Raw genomic sequence first — 25,744 nt, forward strand, 5'->3', positions numbered from 1 at the left:
GACCCAGACTATAAACCTCTTGTTGACCCGGGGATCTGCGCGCCTTTGCCGCCCCCCCCCCCTGTCATCCCCTGGTGTTTACGAATGATGACTCTAAGACTGCACTTTGTTCGGTTCAAGCGGGAAAAGCCCCTGGGATGGATTGCATCCCGGCAGACTTACTTAAAATCGACCCCCACCTTTGGGTTCCCTACGTTACTCAGCTTGCAAATGCCATTGCTAAGGGGGCTAGGATCCCTAAGTCCTGAAAGGGGGCAGAAATTCTTCCTATATTTAAAAAGGGGGACCGCTCGGCTCCCGGAAACTACCGCCCATTCAGTCTCATTGACTCCCTCCAAAAAATTGTTGCCAGGATGGTCCTCGCCAGGGTTCAGGGGTGGATGGAGTCGGAGAGCATCCTTTCTCCGATGCAGGCTGGCTTTAGATCAGGTACCAGCACCATTGACCAGGTCTTCAGATTTATTCTGATATACTGGAAGGTGGTGCTGTTGGGCGGCGGGTCTATTTACGCCGCCTTTGTGGACCTAAAGTCCGCCTTCGATCTGGTGCCCAGGGCAAAATTGTGGGCTGTTCTGGGCACCTTAGGAATGCCACAAGAACTCCTTGAACTCCTGGTAAGATTACACGAGGGCAATTTTGCTAGGGTGAGGTGGGGAGGTCAAGGGCAGGTGACGGATAGTTTCCCCGTAACACGGGGTGTCCGCCAGCGGTGCGTTTTAGCACCTACCCTCTTTTTACTGTTTATTGACCAGGTGGTGAAGTTCTTTGCAGACACTCCTACTGATGCACCGACCCTGGGTGGGACTAAATTTCCCTTGCTTATCTTTGCAGATGACACTTTAATCCTATCAAAGACGCGTAAGGGCCTCCAAACGGCCTTAAACAGATTTGAGGATTTTTGTAAATTAAATGATCTGCAAATAAATGTGAGCAAGACTAAATTTATGGTTCTAACAAAAAATCACCCCATAAAGAGTTGTGTAAGCATGAATGGTGTGGGTCTGGAACAGGTGGAGGTTATGACTTATTTAGGAGTAACTCTAGACTCTCGGCTACGTTGGAAGCCCCAGGTTGATGTTCTTCGCTTAAAATTTGCACGCCTCACGGGCTGTTTGATCCAGGAGCAAAAAATGTCTCTTATCAAAAGGGTAATACCGGCACTTAAGATCTATGATGCAAAGATTAGTTCAGCTATACTGTATGGGGCTGACCTGTGGGGTTTTTTGGACCTATCCCCTTTGGTAACAGTCCAAAACAAATTTTTGCGTAATTTGGTAGGACTACCTCAATCCACCCAAATCAAACCTCTCTTGTTGGACATGGGCTGTAAGTCTATCAAAGAGATGGCACGATATCACTTGGTTGCGTTGTGGAGACGGATTTGGATATCGCCGGATCTAAGTCTCTTTGCTACTGAACTTGCGGAAGTAAGATCTATCCTGGGTTCTAGCAACATCCCTTGGTTCCGTGAAGTGAAAAAAATCCTGGATGAAATGGGTCTTATCCAACTGTGGGATTCCCCGGGGAGTTCTGTTTTCCCTTCCAAGCAAGCCTTCAAGTCACTGTACTGGGCATCAGTTAGACATCAATCCGTTGTGTGTTCCGATGGCGCTTCCCTTTCTGGCAGATTTCTGGTGCATAAATTAGATCCCTCCCTGGAGAATTACTGGGATGTTATCACCAAGAGTCTGGACAAAAAATTATACCACCAGTTTAGAGTAGGTTGTTTGCCAGGAGGTCTTTTTCCAAAAAATGGGCTGGTAGTTTCGAATGAATACTGCCCCTGGTGTAACGATCAAAAGGAGAGTGTGGGCCACTTCTTCTTTGCTTGTCCCGCTTATTATGCCCCAAGGTACAAATGGATTAGGCCCATCTTCCAACGGATGAACATCAGTAGATGCATAGAGGCATTGTGGGCCCTAAGAACTAACACCTCAGAATTCGTTGTAATTGGGGTAGCAAAGTACCTAGGGTGGGCTTGGGTTATTAGAGCAAGACATTCTTAAATTATCCTGGTTTTTCAATTTTAACATTGGGTTTACTCCACTTTATACTGCGTCTTTAAATACTGTTTAATTATTTCTTAAATCGTGCATTGCTATGCACTAATACGGTGTTTTAAATAATTTGCTTGTATGATTGATTGATCTTAATATCTTTTTATGCAATTGTCTTTTATGATATAACAATCGAAATAAAGACGTATGAAACCTGACATGACCTCTACCTCTGTGGCTCCTGAGATGGTGATCTGGCCTACTGTCCCTCACATTACACCATGTATCACCATGTTTAGTCAGTATTTTATCAAGTGTTAGAATCGTGCGTTCATCGGGCCTTAGCAAGACTTTTTCTATCGCGGGACAACCTTGGTAAAACAGGGAAGTTGTGTTAGCGACTTTTAGCGTGTTATTTTGGTTGGGAACGCCTACCTTGCATGCCATTAGCGATAAATATCGCTGGCATGCAAGGCGATAGAAAAAGCGACAGCTATCGCCGAGAAGCTGGCGCTAATGCATGTTAACGCAGGCTTGCTGATAGGGCTATAAAAATATCGCCGCTTTCTCGGCAAAAAGTGCCACCAAAGCGGCAATATGGCCCTTGATAATATGCCCCATGGTTTTTGGAACGAATAACTCAATCTGGAACGGATTATTAACACCCTGAAGAAAAGTTTAGGGTGTCAGTAGTCATCACGTTCATTATGTGGCGCTCGGACTACTGCACTGTCCTTTATCTAGAGGCTAATAAGTATTCACTAAACCAGCTACAAATTATCCAAAACAAAAGAGTACGGCGGGGCCTTGGTTTGCCAAAACACAGCTCTGTTGGGGAGGGATTGGAACTCACCACTGGCTGCCCAGTGGACGCGGGTGTCCTTCAAAGCCCTGCGCTTGGTTGATAAGGGTCTCCATCTGCAGGGGTCACGTCATCTTAGGGCTGCCTTTCAATGGTATGTCCCCAGCAGACCTCTGAGGTTGCAGGTCCAAGCAGGGTGATAGCCCCCAGGTATAGGAAAGCTAGGGGGGGACGCGATTCACAGTGGCAGCAGCCAGGCTGTGGTACTCCCTCCCGGAACATATTAGGAGTATAAACTCATACTTCGCCCTCCTTCAGAGCAGCTTGGTTGTTTATGTTGTCTCTGGTTAGAGTCCTCCTTCACTCAGTTCTTATCATGCTTAGCACTTTGATGCCTCTTGGTTTAACTTTCTATACTAATTATTTACAGTTATTTCAATTTGCAGCCACGATGACACATAACTTTGGCAAGAACAATTGCACTAGACTGGCATGACCCTCTCCTTTTTAAAGTTTTATTCGTTTTTGTTGAACAAAAATTGTAAATGCTAGCACAGAGCCCCAGTGTTCCCTGCACCCGGAAGGCTGGAGTGTTTTCCAAGTGGCCAGTGGGCTTGAGATCTGTTCTCAGATCTGGTTGAGCTGCCAGCGTGCCCATAAATACACCCCTGGCCCGGTTCTAGTCCAGTCTCCAACAGTCTGGGACTGCTTTGAATACTTCTGCAGGCTGGTTTTGTTTTTCCTAGTTCTGCCTGGCATACTCCAGGCCCACCTGACTCGACAACCTGTGCAATGTGCCCATTACAAGGGCAGCATTCTCTTCGTCTGTGGTCTGCTGCTCCCTCCTAATATATGCTCTCTGCACTTCCTCTCAGCATCCCCCCAGTGTAAAGATTAGAGCACCTGAGCCTTCATGGACTTGTGGCCTCTGCAGTCCATGATGCCCTGAGCAGAGGTTCACAGGTGTCCTGATGAAACACATCATCGCCTCAACCTTTGAAGTCCTGGAAGGTCCTTCCCTTTCATTGGCCTGTCCAGTAGAGTTGGATGGGAAGTCTGTTTTCATATATAAATACTTCACATCTCTTAGCCTCCCCTAATCTAACAATAGATTCCTCCCCACTTTGGTCATTTCCTATGGATATGAATGTCTTATTTCTATCATTCCATGCCCTCCCTCAATGAGAACCTTTCAGTACATTCAGTGTCTCCTTTCAGAGCATCTTCCATGTTAGCCCTGGCCATAAGAGTGGGAGCATGAAAGCCTCTAACCCTTAGGCCTCTACCACCTACCTGGCGTCTCCATGGATACAGGCGTAGCCCCTATCCCTCTACCACCTACCTGGCGTCTCCAAGGATACAGGCATAGCCCCTATCCCTCTACCACTTACCTGATGTCTCCATGTATACCGTTGTAGCCCATATCCCTCTATCACCTACCTGGCGTCTCCATGTATACATGGGTAGCGCATATCCCTCTACCACCTACTTGGTGTCTCCATGGATACAGGTGTAGCCCCTATCCCTCTACCACCTACTTGGTGTCTCCATGGATACAGGTGTAGCCCCTATCCCTCTACCACCTACCTGGCGTCTCCATGGATACAGGCATAGCCCCTATCCCTCTACCACCTACCTGATGTCTCCATGGATACAGTTGTAGCCCATATCCCTCTACTACCTACCTGGCGTCTCCATGGATACATGGGTAGCCCATATACCTCTACCACCTACCTGGTGTCTCCATGGACACAGGCGTAGGCCCTATCCCTCTACCACCTACCTGGCGTCTCCAAGGATACAGGCATAGCCCCTATCCCTCTACCACTTACCTGATGTCTCCATGTATACCGTTGTAGCCCATATCCCTCTACCACCTACCTGGCGTCTCCATGGATACAGGCGTAGCCCCTATCCCTCTACCACCTACCTGGCGTCTCCATGGACACAGGCGTAGCCCCTATCCCTCTACCACCTACCTGGCATCTCCATGGATACAGGCATAGCCCCTATCCCTCTACCACCTACCTGGCGTCCCCATGGATACAGGCGTAGCCCATATCCCTCTACCACTTACCTGGCATCTCCATGGATACATGGGTAGCCCCTATCCCCCTACCACCTACCTGGCGTCTCCATGGATACAGGCATAGCCCCTATCCCTCTACCACCTACCTGATGTCTCCATGGATACAGTTGTAGCCCATATCCCTCTACTACCTACCTGGCGTCTCCATGGATACATGGGTAGCCCATATACCTCTACCACCTACCTGGTGTCTCCATGGACACAGGCGTAGGCCCTATCCCTCTACCACCTACCTGGCATCTCCATGGATACAGGCATAGCCCCTATCCCTCTACCACCTACCTGGCGTCCCCATGGATACAGGCGTAGCCCATATCCCTCTACCACTTACCTGGCATCTCCATGGATACATGGGTAGCCCCTATCCCCCTACCACCTACCTGGCGTCTCCATGGATACAGGCATAGCCCCTATCCCTCTACCACTTACCTGATGTCTCCATGGATACCGTTGTAGCCCATATCCCTCTACCACCTACCTGGTGTCTCCATGGATACAGGTGTAGGTATGCCGCTTCACCAGACTGAGGTACCACCCTGTCAGAATCGATGAATTCTTCTAGCTGGGATGTGCATCAGTGAATGGCTTGGACAACTGCCTCAACAGCACCTGCAGCTGACTACCCGTGGATGAAACCCGTCAGCCCTCTCATGCACCGGCCCACAAGGAGCAAATCCTTGGCCTGCCCTGGCGTGAACTGTTTGATAACCCAGACCACATTGTAATGTGGAGGGAGTGAGCAAGGCCTTTTATTAACACTGTGTTGTTCCATATGTCCTTTGCAGCACCACAATGGCTTTGTAACATTAGCTGTCCAGCCTTATGGCACCCCACTACCTACTTCCTGCTGACCCCTGATCCCTCTCAGCTTCATGTTACCCTCTGGTGCAGGTGGTGGAAGGGTACTTGTTTCTTGGCCTCAGCAGGGACAGGACACGATCCACGGCTAACAACGGTCTCTAAGACGCCCTTGCGGCCATGTGCGAAGTGTTGAGGGCTACAAGGCGAGGCCAGCACTGACAGGCCAGGGGCAGCTGGGCGCAAGGGGAGACCAGCAGCAACTATGACTATGGGGGCCTCACTCTGCCCTTCTGAGATCCCACTCCTTCTCATTGGCTGAGCAGCTGAAGGTTTAGCCAATGAGAGAAGACAGAGACCTGCCCAAATCCTTTGCCCAAGACCTCAAAGAGCCATTCTTCTGGCTAGTATCCAAACTTACCGGTCATCCAGGCTCCTCAGCTTACAATGTCTTTTGCTTATCCAGGTACAGATGAGATTTTAACAGGTCCAAAATTCTCCACTCTGGAATCCTCTCAGCGCATCTCACTCTGGAGGGCAAATTACTCACATTTACTAAATACTGCCTTCTGCTCTTCTTAATACTAAGGGGTGGACCCGCCACTCTCCACTATAGCCTAGGGTCTCATTAATGAGGAATTGGCGCAGGGCAGCGCTGCAAGGTTTCTTGCTGCGCTGTGCCAATGTGAAAGGGCAGGAATGAACAGTATTTATGAAACACGGTGCATTCCTATCCTTTCCCCCTGCGCTCGCGCCTTTTCAGCAGGCTAGCGCCAACGCATGCCCCCATGTACCTCGTTGCAAGGGCGCCTCCAGTGCAGGCAGGATTGTTTTTATACAAGAAGGGGCACATTCCTGCACAAAAACATTCAAGAGAGGTATTTTCCTCCTTCTATGTGTGGTTTAGAATGCAGCACACTTGGAAAGAGGAACAAATGAGGAGAAATAAAATACTTTTCCTTGCCTTGTCTGCTCTGGGTAAGCGTTAGGCTTTGGCGCTGCCCCAGGTTTATGTGATTAGGTAAATCTGGGGCAGCATCAAATGCCATGTTCGTTGCGGGGAAAACCCACCACAATGCCCATGGAGCGCCTCCTTGATGCAGAGCAAGGCACGGCAGCGCCTTGTGCTGCTCTGTCTTACTCCAGATCTATGAGTCCATTCAAAGCCAGGCAGAGTGACTGCTTCACCTCATGGATATGATTCAGAGGCCTTGCCCCATCAGAGCATCCAAAAAAGTGACGCGGGGCGACGCAAGTCTCTTATAAATACCCCCCTGCAGCTTCTTGACGTCCATGTCACCCACTTCCTGCCGTTTTAACTCCTACATGTAACTTGCGGGCTCCAGACTCAAGCCTGGACTTAGCTCCACTTCTCCGGAGACCTGAAGGATGGACAGCAGGGCTCCACCTGCCATGGCTTCACCACCATCTCTGCCCTCCATGGGGTTTCCATGGGTCTTGGTATGGACCCCTCCCCCGTTCATGAGGCAATCTGCTACTGTGTATCAATCCAGATCCTCATAACTCATCTCCATGAAGCGCTCCGAAGCACTTCTATTCGTACCATGAAGCGCTGCACTACATAGTGATTTATAAATAGGTCAAAAAGATCTCCCCGACTCTTGGTCTAAGGGCTGGCCAGTCGGTATTTCAATTCCAATTCACGTTTATTGAATCTAGCTGGACAGTCTAGTGTGGGATAAATATATTTTACCAACACAGATCAGAAGTGAATAGCAGAACGTAGCATGTCAATATCACTCCATAGATATTAGATGGAGAGAGGAGTCTTGTCATCATGTCATCTCTGCTAATGGGCCAGGGCTACCACCAAGGCTACTCCTTTCAATCTTTTGGTTGCCTTGGCATCCTTTCTAGCCAGATTGTTTTCTCACGGGTCCACTGTGTGTTTCCTGCAAGCTCACATTGTTTAAAAGCAATTGCGTGGTGGAAGAAACCGTTCACTCACCAGAAGCAACTAACAGCTGCACCCACCTCTCTTTGGAGTACCTTCAGAGACGCTGATGGACTCCAGAGAGCCCCCATGCAGGCTTCCACTGTAAACAAATACTATTCAAGGTATGCAGAATTATCTCATGGATATCCATTGTGAAATGCACAAGGCCTGCCCAGATTCCACCTCTGAGGTTTGACAGAGGGAAGCCATGTTCTAGCTGGCGGTGGGACATGCTGCAAGGCCACCGGGCGGATGAGTGTGTGGACAATTCATGACTGCAGACCGCGCTCCGGCTTGCACCGGTAGAGTCGTCCTGTTGTTGGTCCCCGGTTCTAGTGAGAGTCAGCTCTACTTTCTTTTGGATTCATCTGTCCTACAGGTGTCTAGTTTTCAGCAAAGGTAACCTCCACTGTGATAATATATTGGTAATCCTGCAGGGCTCCAGGGAAACAGACACTAGACCTTGGTAAAGATGTTGGACATGCCACGGGAGGGCTCCGAGAAGAGAGAGAGTGTCTCTGAGTCGGTCTCACTTGATGGCCGAAGACTGTCTTCTGATGGCTCAGTGTCACGCTGCTTCAGCACCATCTCTAGCCGGCAGCATCTCTCTCGAACCTGAGGGTGAGAAGCACAAGACACCTCAGACACTTCACATGTTGGCATCACTCATTGCACTGTATCCTGTCCCTAAAAAACTACTCACTTAGGCTCAGAGAATCTTCTGACACTAGGTGGGCCTTTGCAGATACTCTGCAAATCAATCATCTTTCATTGCAACCTTTGGGATAGGTGACCCCAACCCTAAGCAGTTCAGTAGCCCATGCCACTGCACTCTACAGCAACAGATCGTTCTCTTCCAAATATTTTAAAAACAGACAAGAGCTTCCCTTCCTCTGCTTCTCTGGTGATATCAGATGCCTGACTCTGTGAGAGCAACTCATCTTCTAATGCAAATAATGTGTTACTGAAGAGAGAAGACAGATTCATCTCAGGGCAAGACGCATCTATCTCAACACACACTAGACTAGGCATCTTCTAAGCCAAACAATGCTTTATGGCAGAGGCGAGACGCATCCATCTCAAGACACACTAGACTAGGTATCTTCTAAGGCACAGAGTGTGTTACTGCAGAGACGAGACACATCCATCTCAACACATACTAGAATAGGCATCTTCTGAGGCACAGAGTGTGTTACTACAGAGAAGAGACGCATCCATCTCAAGACACTCTAGACTAGGCATCTTCTAAGGCACAGAGTGTGTTACTGCAGAGAAGAGACACATCCATCTCAACACATACTAGACTAGGCATCTTCTAAGGCACAGAGTGTGTTACTACAGAGAAGAGACGCATCCATCTCAAGACACTCTAGACTAGGCATCTTCTAAGGCACAGAGTGTGTTACTGCAGAGACAAGACGCATCCATCTCAACACACACTAGACTAGGCCTCTTCTGAGGCACAGAGTGTGTTACTGCAGAGACAAGACGCATCCATCTCAAGACACACCAGACTAGGCATCTTCAAAGCCAAACAATGCTTTATGGCAGAGGCGAGACGCATCCATCTCAACACACACTAGAATAGGCATCTTCTGAGGCACAGAGTGTGTTACTACAGAGAAGAGACGCATCCATCTCAAGACACTCTAGACTAGGCATCTTCTAAGGCACAGAGTGTGTTACTGCAGAGAAAAGACACATCCATCTCAAGACACACCAGACTAGGCATCTTCTAGGGCACAGAGTGTGTTACTGCAGAGACGAGACATGTCCATCTCAACACACACTAGACTAGGCATCTTTTAAGGCACATAATGTGTTACTGCAGAGACGACACGCATCATCTCAAGACACACAAGACTAGGCATCTTCTAAGGCACAGACTGTGTTACTGCAGAGGCGAGACGTGTCCATCTCAACACACACTAGACTAGGCATCTTCTAAGGCTCAGAATGTGTTACTGAAGAGACGAGACACATCCATTTCAACACACACTAGACTTGGCATCTTCAAAGCCAAACAATGCCTTACGGCAGAGGTGAGACACATCCATCTCAACACACTCTAGACTAGACATCTTCTAAGGCACAGAGTGTGTTACTGAAGAGAAGAGACACATCCACCTCAAGACACACTAGACTAGGCATCTTCTAAGGCACAGAGTGTGTTACTGCAGAGAAGAGACACATCCATCTCAACACACACTAAACTAGGCATCTTCTAAGGCACAGAGTGTGTTACTGCAGAGACAAGACGCATCCATCTCAACACACACTAGACTAGGCATCTTCAACGCCAAACAATGCTTTATGGCAGAGGTGAGACGCATCCATCTCAAGACACACTAGACTAGGCATCTTCTAAGGCACAGAGTGTGTTACTGCAGAGACAAGACGCATCCATCTCAACACACACTAGACTAGGCATCTTCTGAGGCACAGAGTGTGTTACTGCAGAGAAGAGACACATCCATCTCAAGACACACCAGACTAGGCATCTTCTAGGGCACAGAGTGTGTTACTATGCATCCATCTCAACACACACTTGACTAGGCATCTTCTAAGGCACAGAGTGTGTTACTGCAGAAAAGATACACATCCATCTCAAGACACACTAGACTAGGCATCTTCTAAGGCACAGAGTGTGTTACTGCAGAGACAAGACACGTCCATCTCAACACACACTAGACTAGGCATCTTCTAAGGCACAGAGTGTGTTACTACAGAGAAGAGACGCATCCATCTCAAGACACTCTAGACTAGGCATCTTCTAAGGCACAGAGTGTGTTACTGCAGAGACGAGACACGTCCATCTCAACACACACTAGACTAGGCATCTTCTAAGCCACAGAGTTTGTTACTGCAGAGACAAGACGCATCCATCTCAACACATATTAGACTAGGCATCTTCAAAGCCAAACAATGCTTTACGGCAGAGACGAGACACATCCATCTCAACACACACTAGAATAGGCATCTTCTGAGGCACAGAGTGTGTTACTACAGAGAAGAGACGCATCCATCTCAAGACACTCTAGACTAGGCATCTTCTAGGGCACAGAGTGTGTTACTGCAGAGACGAGACATGTCCATCTCAACACACACTAGACTAGGCATCTTTTAAGGCACATAATGTGTTACTGCAGAGACGACACGCATCATCTCAAGACACACAAGGCTAGGCATCTTCTAAGGCACAGACTGTGTTACTGCAGAGGCGAGACGTGTCCATCTCAACACACACTAGACTAGGCATCTTCTAAGGCTCAGAATGTGTTACTGAAGAGACGAGACACATCCATTTCAACACACACTAGACTAGACATCTTCTAAGGCACAGAGTGTGTTACTGAAGAGAAGAGACACATCCATCTCAAGACACACTAGACTAGGCATCTTCTAAGGCACAGAGTGTGTTACTGCAGAGAAGAGACACATCCATCTCAACACACACTAAACTAGGCATCTTCTAAGGCACAGAGTGTGTTACTGCAGAGACAAGACGCATCCATCTCAACACACACTAGACTAGGCATCTTCAACGCCAAACAATGCTTTATGGCAGAGGTGAGACGCATCCATCTCAAGACACACTAGACTAGGCATCTTCTAAGGCACAGAGTGTGTTACTGCAGAGACAAGACGCATCCATCTCAACACACACTAGACTAGGCATCTTCTGAGGCACAGAGTGTGTTACTACAGAGAACAGACGCATCCATCTCAAGACACTCTAGACTAGGCATCTTCTAAGGCACAGAGTGTGTTACTATGCATCCATCTCAACACACACTTGACTAGGCATCTTCTAAGGCACAGAGTGTGTTACTGCAGAAAAGATACACATCCATCTCAAGACACACTAGACTAGGCATCTTCTAAGGCACAGAGTGTGTTACTGCAGAGACAAGATGCATCCATCTCAAGACATACTAGACTAGGCATCTACTAAGGCACAGAGTGTGTTACTACAGAGACATGACACATCCATCTCAACACACACTAGACTAGGCATCTTCAAAGCCACAGAGTTTGTTACTGCAGAGACAAGACGCATCCATCTCAACACATATTAGACTAGGCATCTTCAAAGCCAAACAATGCTTTACGGCAGAGGCGAGATGCATCCATCTCAACACACACTAGACTAGGCATCTTCTGAGGCACAGAGTGTGTTACTACAGAGAAGAGACGCATCCATCTCAAGACACTCTAGACTAGGCATCTTCTAAGGCACAGAGTGTGTTACTATGCATCCATCTCAACACACACTTGACTAGGCATCTTCTAAGGCACAGAGTGTGTTACTGCAGAAAAGATACACATCCATCTCAAGACACACTAGACTAGGCATCTTCTAAGGCACAGAGTGTGTTACTGCAGAGACGAGATGCATCCAGCTCAAGACACACTAGACTAGGCATCTACTAAGGCACAGAGTGTGTTACTACAGAGACATGACACATCTATCTCAACACACACTAGACTAGGCATCTTCTAAGCCACAGAGTTTGTTACTGCAGAGACAAGACGCATCCATCTCAACACATATTAGACTAGGCATCTTCAAAGCCAAACAATGCTTTACGGCAGAGGCGAGATGCATCCATCTCAACACACACTAGACTAGGCATCTTCTAAGGCACAGAGTGTGTTACTGCAGAGACGAGACACGTCCATCTCAACACACACTAGACTAGGCATCTTTTAAAGCACAGAATGTGTTACTTTAGAGACTAGACACATCCATCTCAACACACACTAGACTAGGCATCTTCTAAGGCACAGAGTGTGTTATTGCATAGTAGGGTGACCCGTATCGATAGAGCAGGAGTACCATCTCTAGGAGTCACCTCTGCATAGTAGGGTGATCCGTATAGGTAGAGCAGGAGTACTAGCACTAGGATTGAACTCTGCATAGTATGGTGACTTGTATAGGTGGGGCAGGAGCACCGGCTCTAGGAGTGACCTTTGCACATAGCAGTGTGTGACCCGTATATGTAGTGTCAGAGTACCAGCTCTAGGAGTCACCTCTGCATAGTAGTGTGAACCATATAGGTAGGGCAAGAGCCTTTGTGAATGCAAATCGACACATGAGCCAGATTGCGAATTGATATTTGGGAGAGGCGTGCACAGGGCATCCATTCCATATTCTGACTCCTTTATTTATGTATTAATGTTTTACAATCGAATCCCAGTCATAAAAAATTAATATTTCAATCACAAATTGAATGAGGTGGTAGCCATTTGCAAATGGGCAGGGGTACACAGGGACCCTATCTCCTTTGTGAATGTGGACAATACCATGTTTAGGCGCAGGCAGTGGTCCCTGGGGCTTCTGTCTACTCCTGGTTGTCCTGCTTCTTATCTTTTTAAAGCGCAGTCAATCCATGGACCATCAGAGTTTGGATTCAGGGTAGGGATGAATCGGCCACTCTCCAATCCCCATCCACAGAAGGAGGTGTGGGGGGTGACCAGAACACCCTCCTCCCTATATTGATCTAATCATGCAAGCTTCGACACAATGTGCTGGAAGCCAGGGCGATTTATTGAAGCCTCCTCATTCTTTACAGGTGCGGAACCTGTGATACCATTCAATGCTGGCCAACTGGCCATACAGTCCATGAGTCCAGGCAGGTGGCTGCACAGGAGAAGGATCAGACAGCCATTGCACAGCTCGCTGATGCTGTAGCAGTAACACAGGTCCATCGTAATGTACCGGCCACCCTCTTACAAAGCTTAGTCAGGGATGAGTCAGCCTTTTTTTTACAATATTTGAGCAGGTAGGTAGTATAGTAAAGCACTTTGACCTGTGGAGCGATGGGGACGCTACAGTGCGTTTATACTAATTGGTGGAGAGGCTGTTCAGGTCTTTGCTGCGATGTAGGAGGAGGAGTGTCCTCCACTTCTGCTTCAGTCAATGCAGGGAGTATGGGCAAGTGAGAGGGAGGCAGAGCGTAGTCTTCAGGAAGAGCATCAAGACCTGGCTCTTTGGATGAGGCGAAGCTGCACGTAACCCGCAACCCCCCCCCCCCCAGCACCGTGAGACCCTTGCAGGTGTGTAGTGGGCTTCACAAATCCCTGTTTAATTGAATGGTTGGAGAAAGTTCAGGCGGTGGTTAATGTAGGTGCGTCCTTGGTTGTTTAGAGCCTTGTATGAGCGTGTCAACATCTAGAATTTGCATCCCTTCAGTACGGGGAGCCAGTCAAGTTTCCTGAGGTGAGGTGTGATTTGGGTTCATCGAGGAAGGCTGAGGATGAGTCTGGCTGTGGTGTACTGGATGGTCTGAAGTCTCTCTTGAAGGTGTGCTGCGATTCCTACATAGAGGCATTTCCGTAGTCCAGTCACATGGTTATGAGGGCTTGTGTCACGGTGAGTCTCATGTGTACAGGTAGCCACTTGAAGATCTTATATAGCATGCGCAGAAGGGGGAAACAGGTGGAGGAGACAGCGTTGATCTGTGGTTTCATGGTGAGCTTGTAAATGATTATTCCACGGTTCCTGGCATGGTTGGAGGGAGTGGGTGCAGGTCCTAGTTCTGATGGCCACCAGGAGTCGTTCCAAGTGTTGCTGCTGTTGCCAAAGATCAGTAGTTCCGTCTTGTCTGTGTTCAGCTGCAGACAGATTTTCTTCATCCAGCTGGCTATGTTTGTCATGCATCTGTGGAAGTTGGTTCTGGTGGTGGTGTGATCTTTGGTGAGTGAGAGGATGAGTTAGGTGTCCTCTGCATAGGAAGTTATGTTGAAACCGTGGGATCTGACGATGTTGGCCAGCGGGGAGTTGAAGAGTCTGTGGCTGAGGGGTTAGCCCTGGGGGACTCCAGAGGTGATCTCCTTGGGTTCAGAGGTGAAATATGGCAAGTGGAACGAACCTCTGGGTTCTTCACGTGAGAAAGGAGGTTATCCATCTGAGAGCATCCCCTTCGATGCCGATGTGGTGGAGTCTTTCGATCAGTGTGTAGTGGGATATGGTGCCAAAGGCTTCTGAGAGGTCAAGGAGAATCAAAGCTGTGGATTCGCCTCAGCCAAGGAGGTTTCGGAGGTCGTCAGTGGCTGCGATCAGGGCAGTTTTGGTGCTGTGATTGCTGCATAAGCTGGATTGGGAGGCGTTGAGTAGCTGGTTCTACTCCAGGTGTGTCATAAGTTGATTGTAGATGATCTTTTCCAGTGCCTTCGCTGGGAGTGGGAGCAGAAGATCTAGGACTGTACATAGTAATTACGCTTAAAATAAAACAACAGATACTACCGCCGGCGTAGTAGTGACAGAGATTTACAAAGAATACAGACAATAGTATTTCATGAGTACAGTCATTGCACCTTCTAAGCCAAGTTATAAGAAGTGGTTAAAACAAGGTACAAGTTAGATCAATTGAGTTTAGCACCTCGGAGCATGAGGAGAAGTGACCGTAAATGAGGAAAAAGGGGAATAAAGTGCAGGGTGCAAACTAGTTAGGCCTCATGCTGCTTGGGCTCAAGCTACTTAGAAACTCAGGATGTTTTAATCTGGACGTCCGGTCTGCCGCTAGTTGAGCATCGCCAATGATGGTGCCAGAGGATGGTGTTTTCAAGGCTGGTGATCTGCAGACTTGGGTGGCTGCATGGCCATGGAGAACGCTACATGTAGCCCTTGATGTTGTCAATGCTGGTTGACAGTTCTCCCGAAAGCTGAATGCTAAATGCTGAGCCTGTGGTGAGCGGCCAGGAGCTATTGTCATCCTGAAGTGACTTCAGTGAGTGAGAGGCGAATAAGGCATGCAAATTTCCCCAGTCTGACTAGGGTGCTTGGCGTGTTTGCAGAGAAGCACGGATCCGACGCCTTCCTGCAGCACCTGACACCTTTAGAGTGAAACAAGGGGAGAAGCAGGCGGCGTCTCTCCTCGGCCAGTTTGGGGCAGCAGCACAGCAGGTTGAGCCTAGATTATCTGCGAGGGTTGCATAGCCCACATGAGATTGCGTCCTCTTGACAGGCACAGGCAGGATTGAATGCTGAGACAGCTAAAGCGATGATCCTCATGTAGAGGACTTTCCTGTGAGCCTGGGGCTGAAAGTGCATGTTGAAAATAAGACTGCCTACCCCAGGATGTAAGAATCATCCAACGTCTCAGTCATGGGGCGTGCACGAAGACTTTCAATATCCCATTCAAAGGAGGTTCAGGGCTATGTCCAGGCTGAGAAAGGAATGTATGCCGGCTGTCTGCCCTCATCTTCAAAGTGCTAGTTGCCTTTGCTAACCATGTTTGCCAGGGGAGACCTCGTTGTCAACAATTGTTTTCAGATTTTGTTTGAGCGAGGTCGCTGGGGCTCGCAGGACCCTAAGATATTACTTCATTAGATCCCCCTGACACCCAAGGTCTGGGCTCCCCAGGCCCAGCTCCAGCCTCAGCCTCGTTCTTACGGCTTGCGGGAGGGCGAATAGAACCTTCTTATACATATTGATCTGGGAGTTCATTAGAAACTTGTTGAGGGCACCAGGAAATACCAAGTGGCCGTAGTTGAGAGCCGGGATCAGTTTTGCTCTCAAAACTGTCAGCATAAGCTTGGCGGTTGAGCTTTGTAAGCGACTGCTTATGCACTTCAATGTATGGATGACACTGTTAGACTTGGTTCTGAGGTGCCTTATTTGGACGGCCGGCTTGGCCCTCTCTGAGAGTCAGACTCCGAGGTAGTTATAAGCTGGGGCTCGGTATTTGTAGGACTCCCAGCTAACAATGTATTTATTTTTTATGGGGATATTTGCTGAAAATGATACATTTAGTTTTGCTCCGATTTACCTGCAGTTTGTTCTCCCGATTGTACCGGTGGACTGCAGTGAGGGCTCTCTGCGGGCTGACTCTGGTTGGGTCCATGATTGCAGTGTCATCTACATACTGCAAGATGGAGAGACGCACTCTTCCCAGCCTCGGTGTAACTGAACTGGCTCCTTCCAAGGCTGCTCCCAAACCTCGGGTATAGAGATTGAGAAGGAGGGGGCCAACACGCAGCCTATTTAAGCCCGTTGTTGGTGGGCGCTCTGGGGGGCCTTGTTTTTACCTGGACCCATGTCCCCTGTTGTAATGATGTGCTCGCCCTAAGGAGCAGGGGCGTGATCCCCCATGGGACCAGCTACCCCCATAGCCTGCCTTGGTCCACCCTGTTGAAGACCGTACTATAAACGATGAAACAGCAGAACAAAGGGGGTTGCGTCCTCCTTATGGCTTGTGTGGGTAAATGCGCCAGTGCTAAGATGTTGTCCATTGTTGAGCTATCTGGCCTGAATCCAGATTGATGCATGGAAGATTCCTTTTTCCGTTGCCCATATATCCAGCTCCTTTAGATGGATGGTGGCATAGGCCTTGGCTTCAAGGTTGTGAAGGGCGACAAGCCTATAATTTGGCGAGTTAGAGTGGTCTCCCTTTTTGTGAATGGGGAAGAGGGTTGAGCCCCTCCAGGAGGCCGATATTCTGGCCACGGCGAAAGCGTGTGTGAAGAGTGGCGTTGGAACTCTCATCCAGAAGTCTTGCACGGTTTTGAACACAGCAGCAGAAATCCCATTCAGCCCTGGGGCACCGTCATTCCTCATTTTCTCAATAGTGGCTATTACTGTGCTTTCCATAATGGTGTGCCATGTTGGACCCAAGGGTCTGGAGCAGGGAGGGGTGAGGAAGGACCTACGCCACCACCAGGTCGCTCGTGGATAACTGGTCCACATACATGACTGATCCAGTCCCTTTCCATCAAAGCAATCCTCTTTGGTCTGCCCTGAATTGTTGAGGCATTTTATGTGCCTCCACAGGTGGGAGTTATTCTTGTCTTCTAGTAGCGTAAAGATTCTGAGCCACAATGCTTCGAGGTGCGTCATTTTTGTGCTGCCAAACTTTCTGCTTGTAGGCTGCCCTGAGAGCAGTGATGGCATGGCTGTCTCCTGTTTTGTTGCCTCTTCTCCTGGTCGCCAGGGCCCTGTGGAGAGTGTGCTTGAAAGCAGCTAGCTTCTCGAAGTGAAGGACGGTGTGTGTTGAGATTAAGGAGCTGTTGCTCGGAGGTTTTCATTGGCCATTGCCAAGCTCCTCTCCGGCGTCCACCACGAGACCCCCCAGTACGCTAGTGCTGTTCTTAGGCTGTATGGGTTGTTGCCTGACTGTCTTTCCTCCCTCCGGGCTAGGCTTTTGTCTCCTAGTTTCTTTCACCATTTGCTTCTATGTAGGGCCTTGTAATGCGTATCCCCTGTTGATTCCCCAAGCAAAGGTATGGATAGTGAGTCAGGAGAGACTAGTTGCATTGATATGGGCAGGGCTCTGGGATCGCTTTCGTCCCTGTGGTTGCCTCCAAAATCTTGGCGCACGGTAGCCAGCCCATCGCTAGCAAAGATGTATTCCTAAAAGGGGGATTAGGACACCAGAGGGGAGAGCAGGCCTCTTCAGGCACTGGGATGAACTGAGAATGAGAGCATGTATTAATAAAGAAAGGGGTCGTGTAATGGCGAGTGCCCATCCCAGTCGTTCTATCAGTTATCAGCTTTTAGTTTAGTCCCAGCCTCCTTACCGGGGTCAATAGTTGAAGGAGAAACTCAACAGGCCCTCTTATATTATGCATTCTTCTGGTTAGGGATGTATGCCGAAACTACCCAAAACTGTGAGTAGTGCCTTGAGCGTCAGATGCAAACCCCTGGACATACTATCACTGGATCCATTTCCAATCTTGATGGAGTATTTTCAGAGAATAATCCTAAATATAATCGGGCCACTGGAACTAGGCCTGGGAGGAGTTAACGGAGTTCCTGATAGACCTGTCAGCCCTAGGGTGGTCTTACCCCATTTTTTTGCCCTTGTCACCTCATTTTTGCCACCGTATTTTCCTGAACCTAGGGCTCTGGGCACCTTACCACTGCCAAACAGTGCTGAGGTGCAGGTGCTCTCTCCTAATAACATGGCTGCCACAGGCCCCTGCTACTGCAGAGTCGCCATTGAATACACGCACTAGTAGTCAGGAGCAGGCTGGGACAGCCTGATACTGTATCTCCGCCGTCCCGCCTTTTAGTCCCATAGACAGACATGTAGAACCTCCTGGAACCTTCCAGCCCTGGGATGGGTTATGTTTTGCCACCTTTACAGGAGGGTTGTTAGAATCCGGGTTCTCTGGTTGGCACAGGTAGGTACTTGTGTCAAGCAGGGAACCTTTCCTCTAGTCAGGGTAAGGGGGTACACTCCTAAAATAACCCCTGCTCACCCCCTTGGTAGCTTGGCACGAGCAGACAGGCTTATCTCAGAGGCAGTGTGTAAAACATTTGTGAACACATACAGAAACCCAGTGACAACACTACAAATGGACACCACACAGGTTTTATATTAAAAATAAGGATTCTTTATATAGAGTTACCACAAGACCATTAAACGACAAAAATACACAATACTGTTACTTTAGATGGTAGAATTTTTCTTAGTTCTCTTAAGTTCTTAAATGCGACACTTTAAGTCAATGTACCTTTTAGATGCGACACGCAGGGCAACGAAAGTGTTGCAACGATGTTGATGCGATGAAGTTTTTGGTGCAAAGAAATAAAGACGTGAAGATCTTCCAGATGGGTTACGCTTCTCCGATTTTGCGAGAAGACTCGTCTCGATGCGTTAGCTGCAGCGGCGTCACCCTTTACGCGATGCGACGACAGCGGCCTTGGCAGCGGCACTCTTCTCTGACGTTTGCGAGACGCTTCCGCTCGATGCGATGTTGCAGCGGCGACACCCCTTTACGCGATGCGACGACAGCAGCTCCGACGGCGGCACGCTTCTCCGTGGATGCGAGGCGCTTTTCTTGATGCGGTGCAATGCGACAGCTACGATGGCTGCGATGGCGACACGCTTCTTCCTCGATGCGAGACTCTTCTCTTGATGCGGTGCAATGCGTCAGCTACGATGGCTGCGATGGCGACACGCTTCTTCGGTGTTGCGAGACACTTCCAGGACGATGCGAGACACTTCCGCTCGATGCGATGCTGCAGCGGCGACACACTTTACGAGATGCGACGACAACAGCTCCGACGGCGGCACGCTTCTCCTCCTTGAGTCGCGCTTCCAGCTCCTTGCGACACGCAGTTCCTCAGAAGGCCCAACAACAGCAGCAGGCACTTCCAAAGAACTCTGGGGAGCTGAGGGGTGAAGTCTGTTGTTCCTGAGACTTCAGCAGGAGGCTAGCTCTATTCCAAGCCCTTGGAGATCTTTTTAAGCACAAGTTGAAATAAAGTCTTTGTAGTCTTTCTCCTCTCCTTCAGCAGCAAGGCAACCACTGCAGGCCAATCCCCCTGGTCAGGGACAGTACTCCTCCTTACAGCTTTTCCAGTTCCTTCTCCTCAGGCAGAGGTTCTTCTTGTCAAGCAGGATCTAATTTCTTGGGAGCAGGGTCCCAATAATTATACCCCTAATTCCTTTGTTCTTCTGGGGTAGAGGGGCCTTTGCCCAGTCCAAACCAGTTCTTGAGCACTTTGTTGACATGACTCTGACTTCCTATTCAGGGTGCAGGGCAGAGACATCAGCCGCTCCACAGGAGGTGGAGCCAGCATTGTGGTGGCAGAGCACAGCCCTATTCAGAGTCCAGGTGCACTCCTCCCACCCATCTGGATGTCAATCTCTCTATTCACCACCAGGCTACCTAGCCCTGCCCCTCTGGGTTTCCCCAGCCCTGTCACTCACACAAACCAGACAGGCAGATACACATCATAGCAGAGGCGGGCTGAAATGGTTAGGCAAGCAAATATCAACTTTCTAAAAGTGGTATTTGCAAACACAGAATATAAAAATAAACTTTACTAAAAGATGTATTTTATTATTCTAAGTTCAGGCATACTAAACTCGAATTTCTACCATGTTCCCTGGGTCTGTTAGGATCATAGGATGTAACAATTCTGACAGCCCATTCTGGCCTATGGGAACAGGTTGCCTTACAATAGTGAAAAACGAAAATGGCTGTTATTCACTATTAGTACATGCCACACACATCAGGGCTTGTCCTACCTCATGCTTACAATGCACCCTGCCCTTGGGCCTACCATAGGGGTGACTAATAGGAAGTTAAGGGAAGGTTTAGGGACTGGCAAGTGGGTGCACTTGCCCACTCAGCATGACAGTACCAGACTGCACACAGGTTCTGCAATGGCAGACCTTAGACACATTTTACCAGGCCGCTTCTTTGGGTGGCACAACCACTGCTGCAAGCCCACCAGCGGCATTTGTATTTACACGCCCTGGCACTCCTGGTGCACTCTACTGGGGTCTGACAGTAAACCAAATAAGCCAATCAGGGAATCCAACCAACATATACATTTTAAATAAGGAGCACTTGCACTGTGGCACTGGTTGGCAGTGGCACAGTGCTCTGAGCAGCTAACACCAGCAAAACACATGAGGCACAGCGACAAAAAGTGGAAGGGAGACTCACGCCAAGGTGCCAGGTCTAACAAGGGTCATCTGACCTAGGGGTGTAAGAGGAAAGGAGGGAAACAGAACTAGTCAGTTGGGGCACCAGTGGAACTGGAGGAACCTCTGCCGGAGTATAGGCGGTTGGGCCTAGGGGAGGAACCTACACTACTGGGACTGACTGAGCTTAGGCCCTACTGCACCCAAGTTAGATGAGGGACTCTGCCAGCCTGCTGATCTTGCCCAGTGAGGGGGAACCCAGGGTACCAACTCCAGTGTGCTGCAGGGAACCATCCTGCCTTTTTATGCCTGCCAACTCAACCCCTACTCTCCCCCCAAGAACCTGCAACCAAGCCTTGCCCACAACTAGTGCTGGGACTGAAGCGCTGGGAACCCTGAGAGAACTGCTGCTGCTGGGGGATCACCAGGTAAAGCGCTATACTGCCAGAACTGTGCCTACCTAGCACCATATTGCTGGAACTGTTGCCCCTGCGCTGTGGTGAAGTAATCTGCCCATGCTTCCAAGCGCTGTGAACTCTAAGCGCTGCAAGCCATCACCGCCGCAGCCCAGGATTTGGCTGAACTACTGCCGTGCCCCCCCCTGCCTGTTGTGACTCTCAAGCGCTGAGAACGCTAAGCGCTGCAAGCCCCAGATCACCACCGCAGCCCAGGTACCTGCAATCTAGCGCTGTGCTTGTGAGAATGCTATCTGCTGGAGATCGCCCCCGCGGTCCCGGCGCCGCGATAACCGAATCGCTGTGTGCCCAAAATTACCGCTGCGGGCCCCTGCGCTGGTGAAGGAGAAGCGCGCGTCTGATGTCACCGCCGCGGCCTAGGCCCCACGAGGTCGGAGGCGCCCAACACCGCTGAGGCCCCGTCGACCCCAGGAGAAGGTTGTGCGACCGGAACCCCGCCGCGGCCCCCAAAGTGAGGAGAGGGCGCTGCGGGCGATGTGCAGGGCGCGCTAGGCCTCGGGGTGTCTACTGCGCGTTGCGGGGCAACCGGGGCACCGGCAGCGTCATACGCCGCGCCCCCCGGTGAGCCGCGCTCCCAATGGTTCCCGGGCCGGTACAGGCATCGGAAGGCCCAGAGCCGATCCTGAGCGTCAGCGAGGGGGCTCTGAGAGAAGCGAGAGCCCCTGGCCTCCCCCAGGCTGGGACCGGAGTAGCGTGGAGGCCCGGGGAGGAGTGCAGGATCAGCGCTGGCCGAACCAGGGCCCTCACCCCAGGTAACACCCTGGAAGGGAGGCGATTTGCATACTGATAGCAGGGCTGCCGAGGAGCTAGATTAGGATGGGATGGCAGCCCCGTGACCGCCCCTCACCTCAAGGGAGGCCTCGAACAAGCAGCAGTGGCCTGTTAACCCCCTGTTGGCCAGAACTGACGTGGGCTGCCCCGACTGTTACCTGTGAGGGGGGCAGCCTTGAACAGTAATGAGGCCTTCCCCTTTCACCACGGAGGGAGCCACAGGGGATTCTGGGGCCTGAAAGAACCTGTGCAAGCCCCCCAGGCCTATAAAGCGTCGCATCTCCTGAATGTGTCAGTGACTCAGCAAATATTCTTTAGAAATGTGCCCTGTAGTTACCCTCGCATAGGGACTGTTGCTTGTAGGGTGCACACGCATAGGAATGGTCACTGGCCCTGAGTCTGTGTACAGTAAGTGTTGCCTTATTGAAGATGCACAAAAGTGATGTTGCCTGGATTGATGAAATATAAGGAATGTTGCATTTATTATCTCCCTACCTAGGAAATGTTCTGAATTTATAGTTGCCCTGAGACTATCTGCTCTATTTACTGAAATGAATTCCTTTGCCATGACCTGAATGAGATAAAGAGTCCTGTTTTATGCAACGGTCTGGTGTGGTGTCTCTTCATTGTGTGCGCATTACTGAGTCCGTGCGAGAGTGTGCTGCACAACTGCTTTACACATTGCCTTCGGGTGCCTTCCTGCCTTGCGCCAAGCTACTGTGTTGGAATTGGTTACCCCAGTTCTAACAGTTCGACTATGTGAAACTCAAAAAAGTGAGAAAAAACTCTGGCAAACTACGCGGAGATCCACGAACAGGGGGGTGCTTTATCTCTAGCTGTTTGCGCTGATTTTTAGCGCCGTGTGTTTGTCCCACGCTGTAAAATGAGCGGGAACAGCATCACGCTCAGCAGAAGAGGACGCTGTTTCCTTCTGCCACTTGAGTAGAAGTTCTACTTGAGCAGCAGCGTCCTCAATGCAAACGGAAGGTTTCTCACCACGAGCGGTAGCGACCATCCGCGACCACCCGCACTGAGAAATCTCACTGGGAAGCGGTTTAACGCTGCATTTTCCTCGCTTGCCCTCCCAACTTTCCATTGGCGAGTCAGAGCGAGGAAAAAACTCTGTTTCGCTACGCGGAGCAAAGTTTTTGGGAACTCTCCGAGCTCCGTGGAGCCGGAGTACAAAATACTCTGCAAACTCCATGAATGGAGCGGAGTTCACAGCCCGGGCCTAATGGAAACCATCAGAGTGCAAACATAGACACATCTCAGTTCTGGCACATTTTGTTACTGGTTTGTCCTGAGACATTTGCCTCACAGGAAAAATATGCAGCCCATATCTGTGAAGCCCCTATTCCATATTTTACTCTAGTGAGCTGAGCCAACAAAATATTTATTGATCAGGGCACTAAGTTTGTGCCAACCCTTATTGCCCAAATCTGCTAAGGATTACAGCTTCACCATTGTCAGACCTGGCACCTTGGTGTGGGTCTCCCTTTCATTTTTCGCTGTTGCCTCATGTGTTTTTGCTGGTGTTAGTTGCTCTGGGCACCGTGCCACTGCTGTCCAGTGCCAGAGTGCAAGTGCTCCCTATTGTAAATTGATGTATGATTTGTGATTCCATGATTGGTTGGTTTGGTTTACCTGTCAGACCCTAGTACGGTGCACCAGGAGTGCCCAGGGCTTGTAATCCAAATGCTGCTGGTGGGCTTGCAGCACTGGTTGTGCCACCCACAGAAGCAGCCTGTAAAAGTGTGTCTAAGGTCTGCCATTGCAGAGCCTGCGTGCAGTCTGGTACTGTCATGCTGAATGGGCAAGTGCACCCACTTGCCAGTCCCTAAACCTTCCCTTTTCTTCATATCAGTCACCCCATGGTAGTCGCAAGGGCAGGGTGCATTGTAAGGATAAGGTAGGACATGCCCTGGTGTGTGTGGCATGTTCTAATAGTGAATTACAGCCATTTTCGTTGTTCACTATTGCAAGGCTACCTGTTCTCCATAGGCCCGAATGGGCAGTTTGGTTATTACATTTTACAATCCTAACTGACTCAGGGAACATGGTAGAAATTCGAATTTAGTATGCCTGAACTCAGAATGATAAAATACATCTTTTAGTGAAGTTGATTTTAACATTCTGTGTTTGAAAATGCCACTTTTAGAAAGTAGGCATTTTCTTGTCTAACCATTCAAACCTGCCTCTGTTAGGCTGTGTATTCCCTGTCTGGAGTTTGAGTGACAGGGCTGGGGAATTCCAGGAGACAGGGTGAGGTGTCCCAGTGGTGAATAGAGAGATCTGCATCTAGATGGGTGGGAGGATTTGCACCTGGGACCTGAATAGGGCTGTGCCTTCCCTCCACAGTGCTTGCTCCACCTCCTTTGGTGCGTCTGATGTCTCTGCCCTGCACTCTGAAAAGAAAGGAGTCAGGTAAACAAAGTGCTCCAGGACTGACCAGAACCGGTTTGAACAAAGCAAAGGCCCCTCTGCCCTCAGAGGGCAAAGGATTTTGGGGTATAAGTATTGGGACCCTGATTCCAAGAATTTAGATCACTTTGGGAAAACAAGAAGAACACTCTGCTGAGGAGAGGAACCAAGAAGAAGCTGAGGAGGAACTATCCCTGAAACTGGGGGATTGGCCTGCAGTGGTTGCCTACTGCCAAAGAGAGGAGAAAGGAACTGTCTGTGTACTTTTGCTCAACTTGTGAAGGATCTCCAAGGGTTTGGAAAAGAGCTTGCCTCCTGCTGGAGTCTCAGGAACAACAAACTTCACCCCCCAGCTCCCCAGAGTTTTTTGGAAGTGCCTGCTGCTGTTGTTGGGCCTTCTGAGGGACTGCGTGTCGCAAGGAGCTGGAAGCGAGTCTCAAGAAGGAGAAGCGTGCCGCCGTCGGAGCTGTTGTCGTCGCATTGCGTAAAGTGTGTCGCCGCTGCAGGTGTCGCATCGGGCGGAAGCGTCTCGCATCATCCAGGAAGTGTCTAACGACGCCGAAGAAGCGTGTCGCCATCGCAACCATCGTAGTTGTCGCATTGCACCGCATCAAGAAAAGCGCCTCGCATCCACGGAGAAGCGTGCCGCCGTCGGAGCTGTTGTCGTTGTATCGCGCAAAGGGGTGTCGTCACTGCAGCATCGCATCGAGCGGAAGCGTCTCGCAACGTCAGAGAAGAGTATCGCCGCCAAGGCCGCTGTCGTCGCTTCGCGTGAAGGGATGTCGCCGCTGTAGCCGACGCATCAAGTCGAGTCTTCTCACAACATCAGCGAAGCGTGACGCATCTGGAAGATCTTCACCTCTTTATTTCTTTGCATCAAAATCTTCAACGCATCAACATCGTTGCAACACTTTCGTTGCCCTGCGTGTCGCATCTAAAAGGTACATTGACTTGAAGTGTCGCATTAAAAAACTTAAGAGAACTAAGCTAAATTCTACCATCTTAAAGTAACAGTATTGTGTATTTTTGTCATTTATGGTCTTGTGGT

General features: G+C 49.6%; 1 protein-coding gene across 1 annotated transcript in view; it reads right to left on the reverse strand.

Annotated features, from left to right (window-relative positions):
• Positions 1-7,373: 7,373 nt before the first annotated feature.
• Positions 7,374-25,744, reverse strand: part of LOC146859467 (uncharacterized) — a 72,529-nt gene continuing 54,158 nt past the window's right edge. Inside the window, exon 3 of the mRNA XM_085646987.1 lies at positions 7,374-8,258. Within this exon, the coding sequence (XP_085503113.1) occupies positions 8,100-8,258 (159 nt within the window). The 3' untranslated portion in view covers positions 7,374-8,099. The remainder of the gene's footprint in view (positions 8,259-25,744) is intronic.

The sequence above is a fragment of the Triturus cristatus genome, chromosome 3_2 (genome assembly GCF_964204655.1).
Source record: "Triturus cristatus chromosome 3_2, aTriCri1.1, whole genome shotgun sequence".
NCBI lineage: Eukaryota > Metazoa > Chordata > Amphibia > Caudata > Salamandridae > Triturus > Triturus cristatus.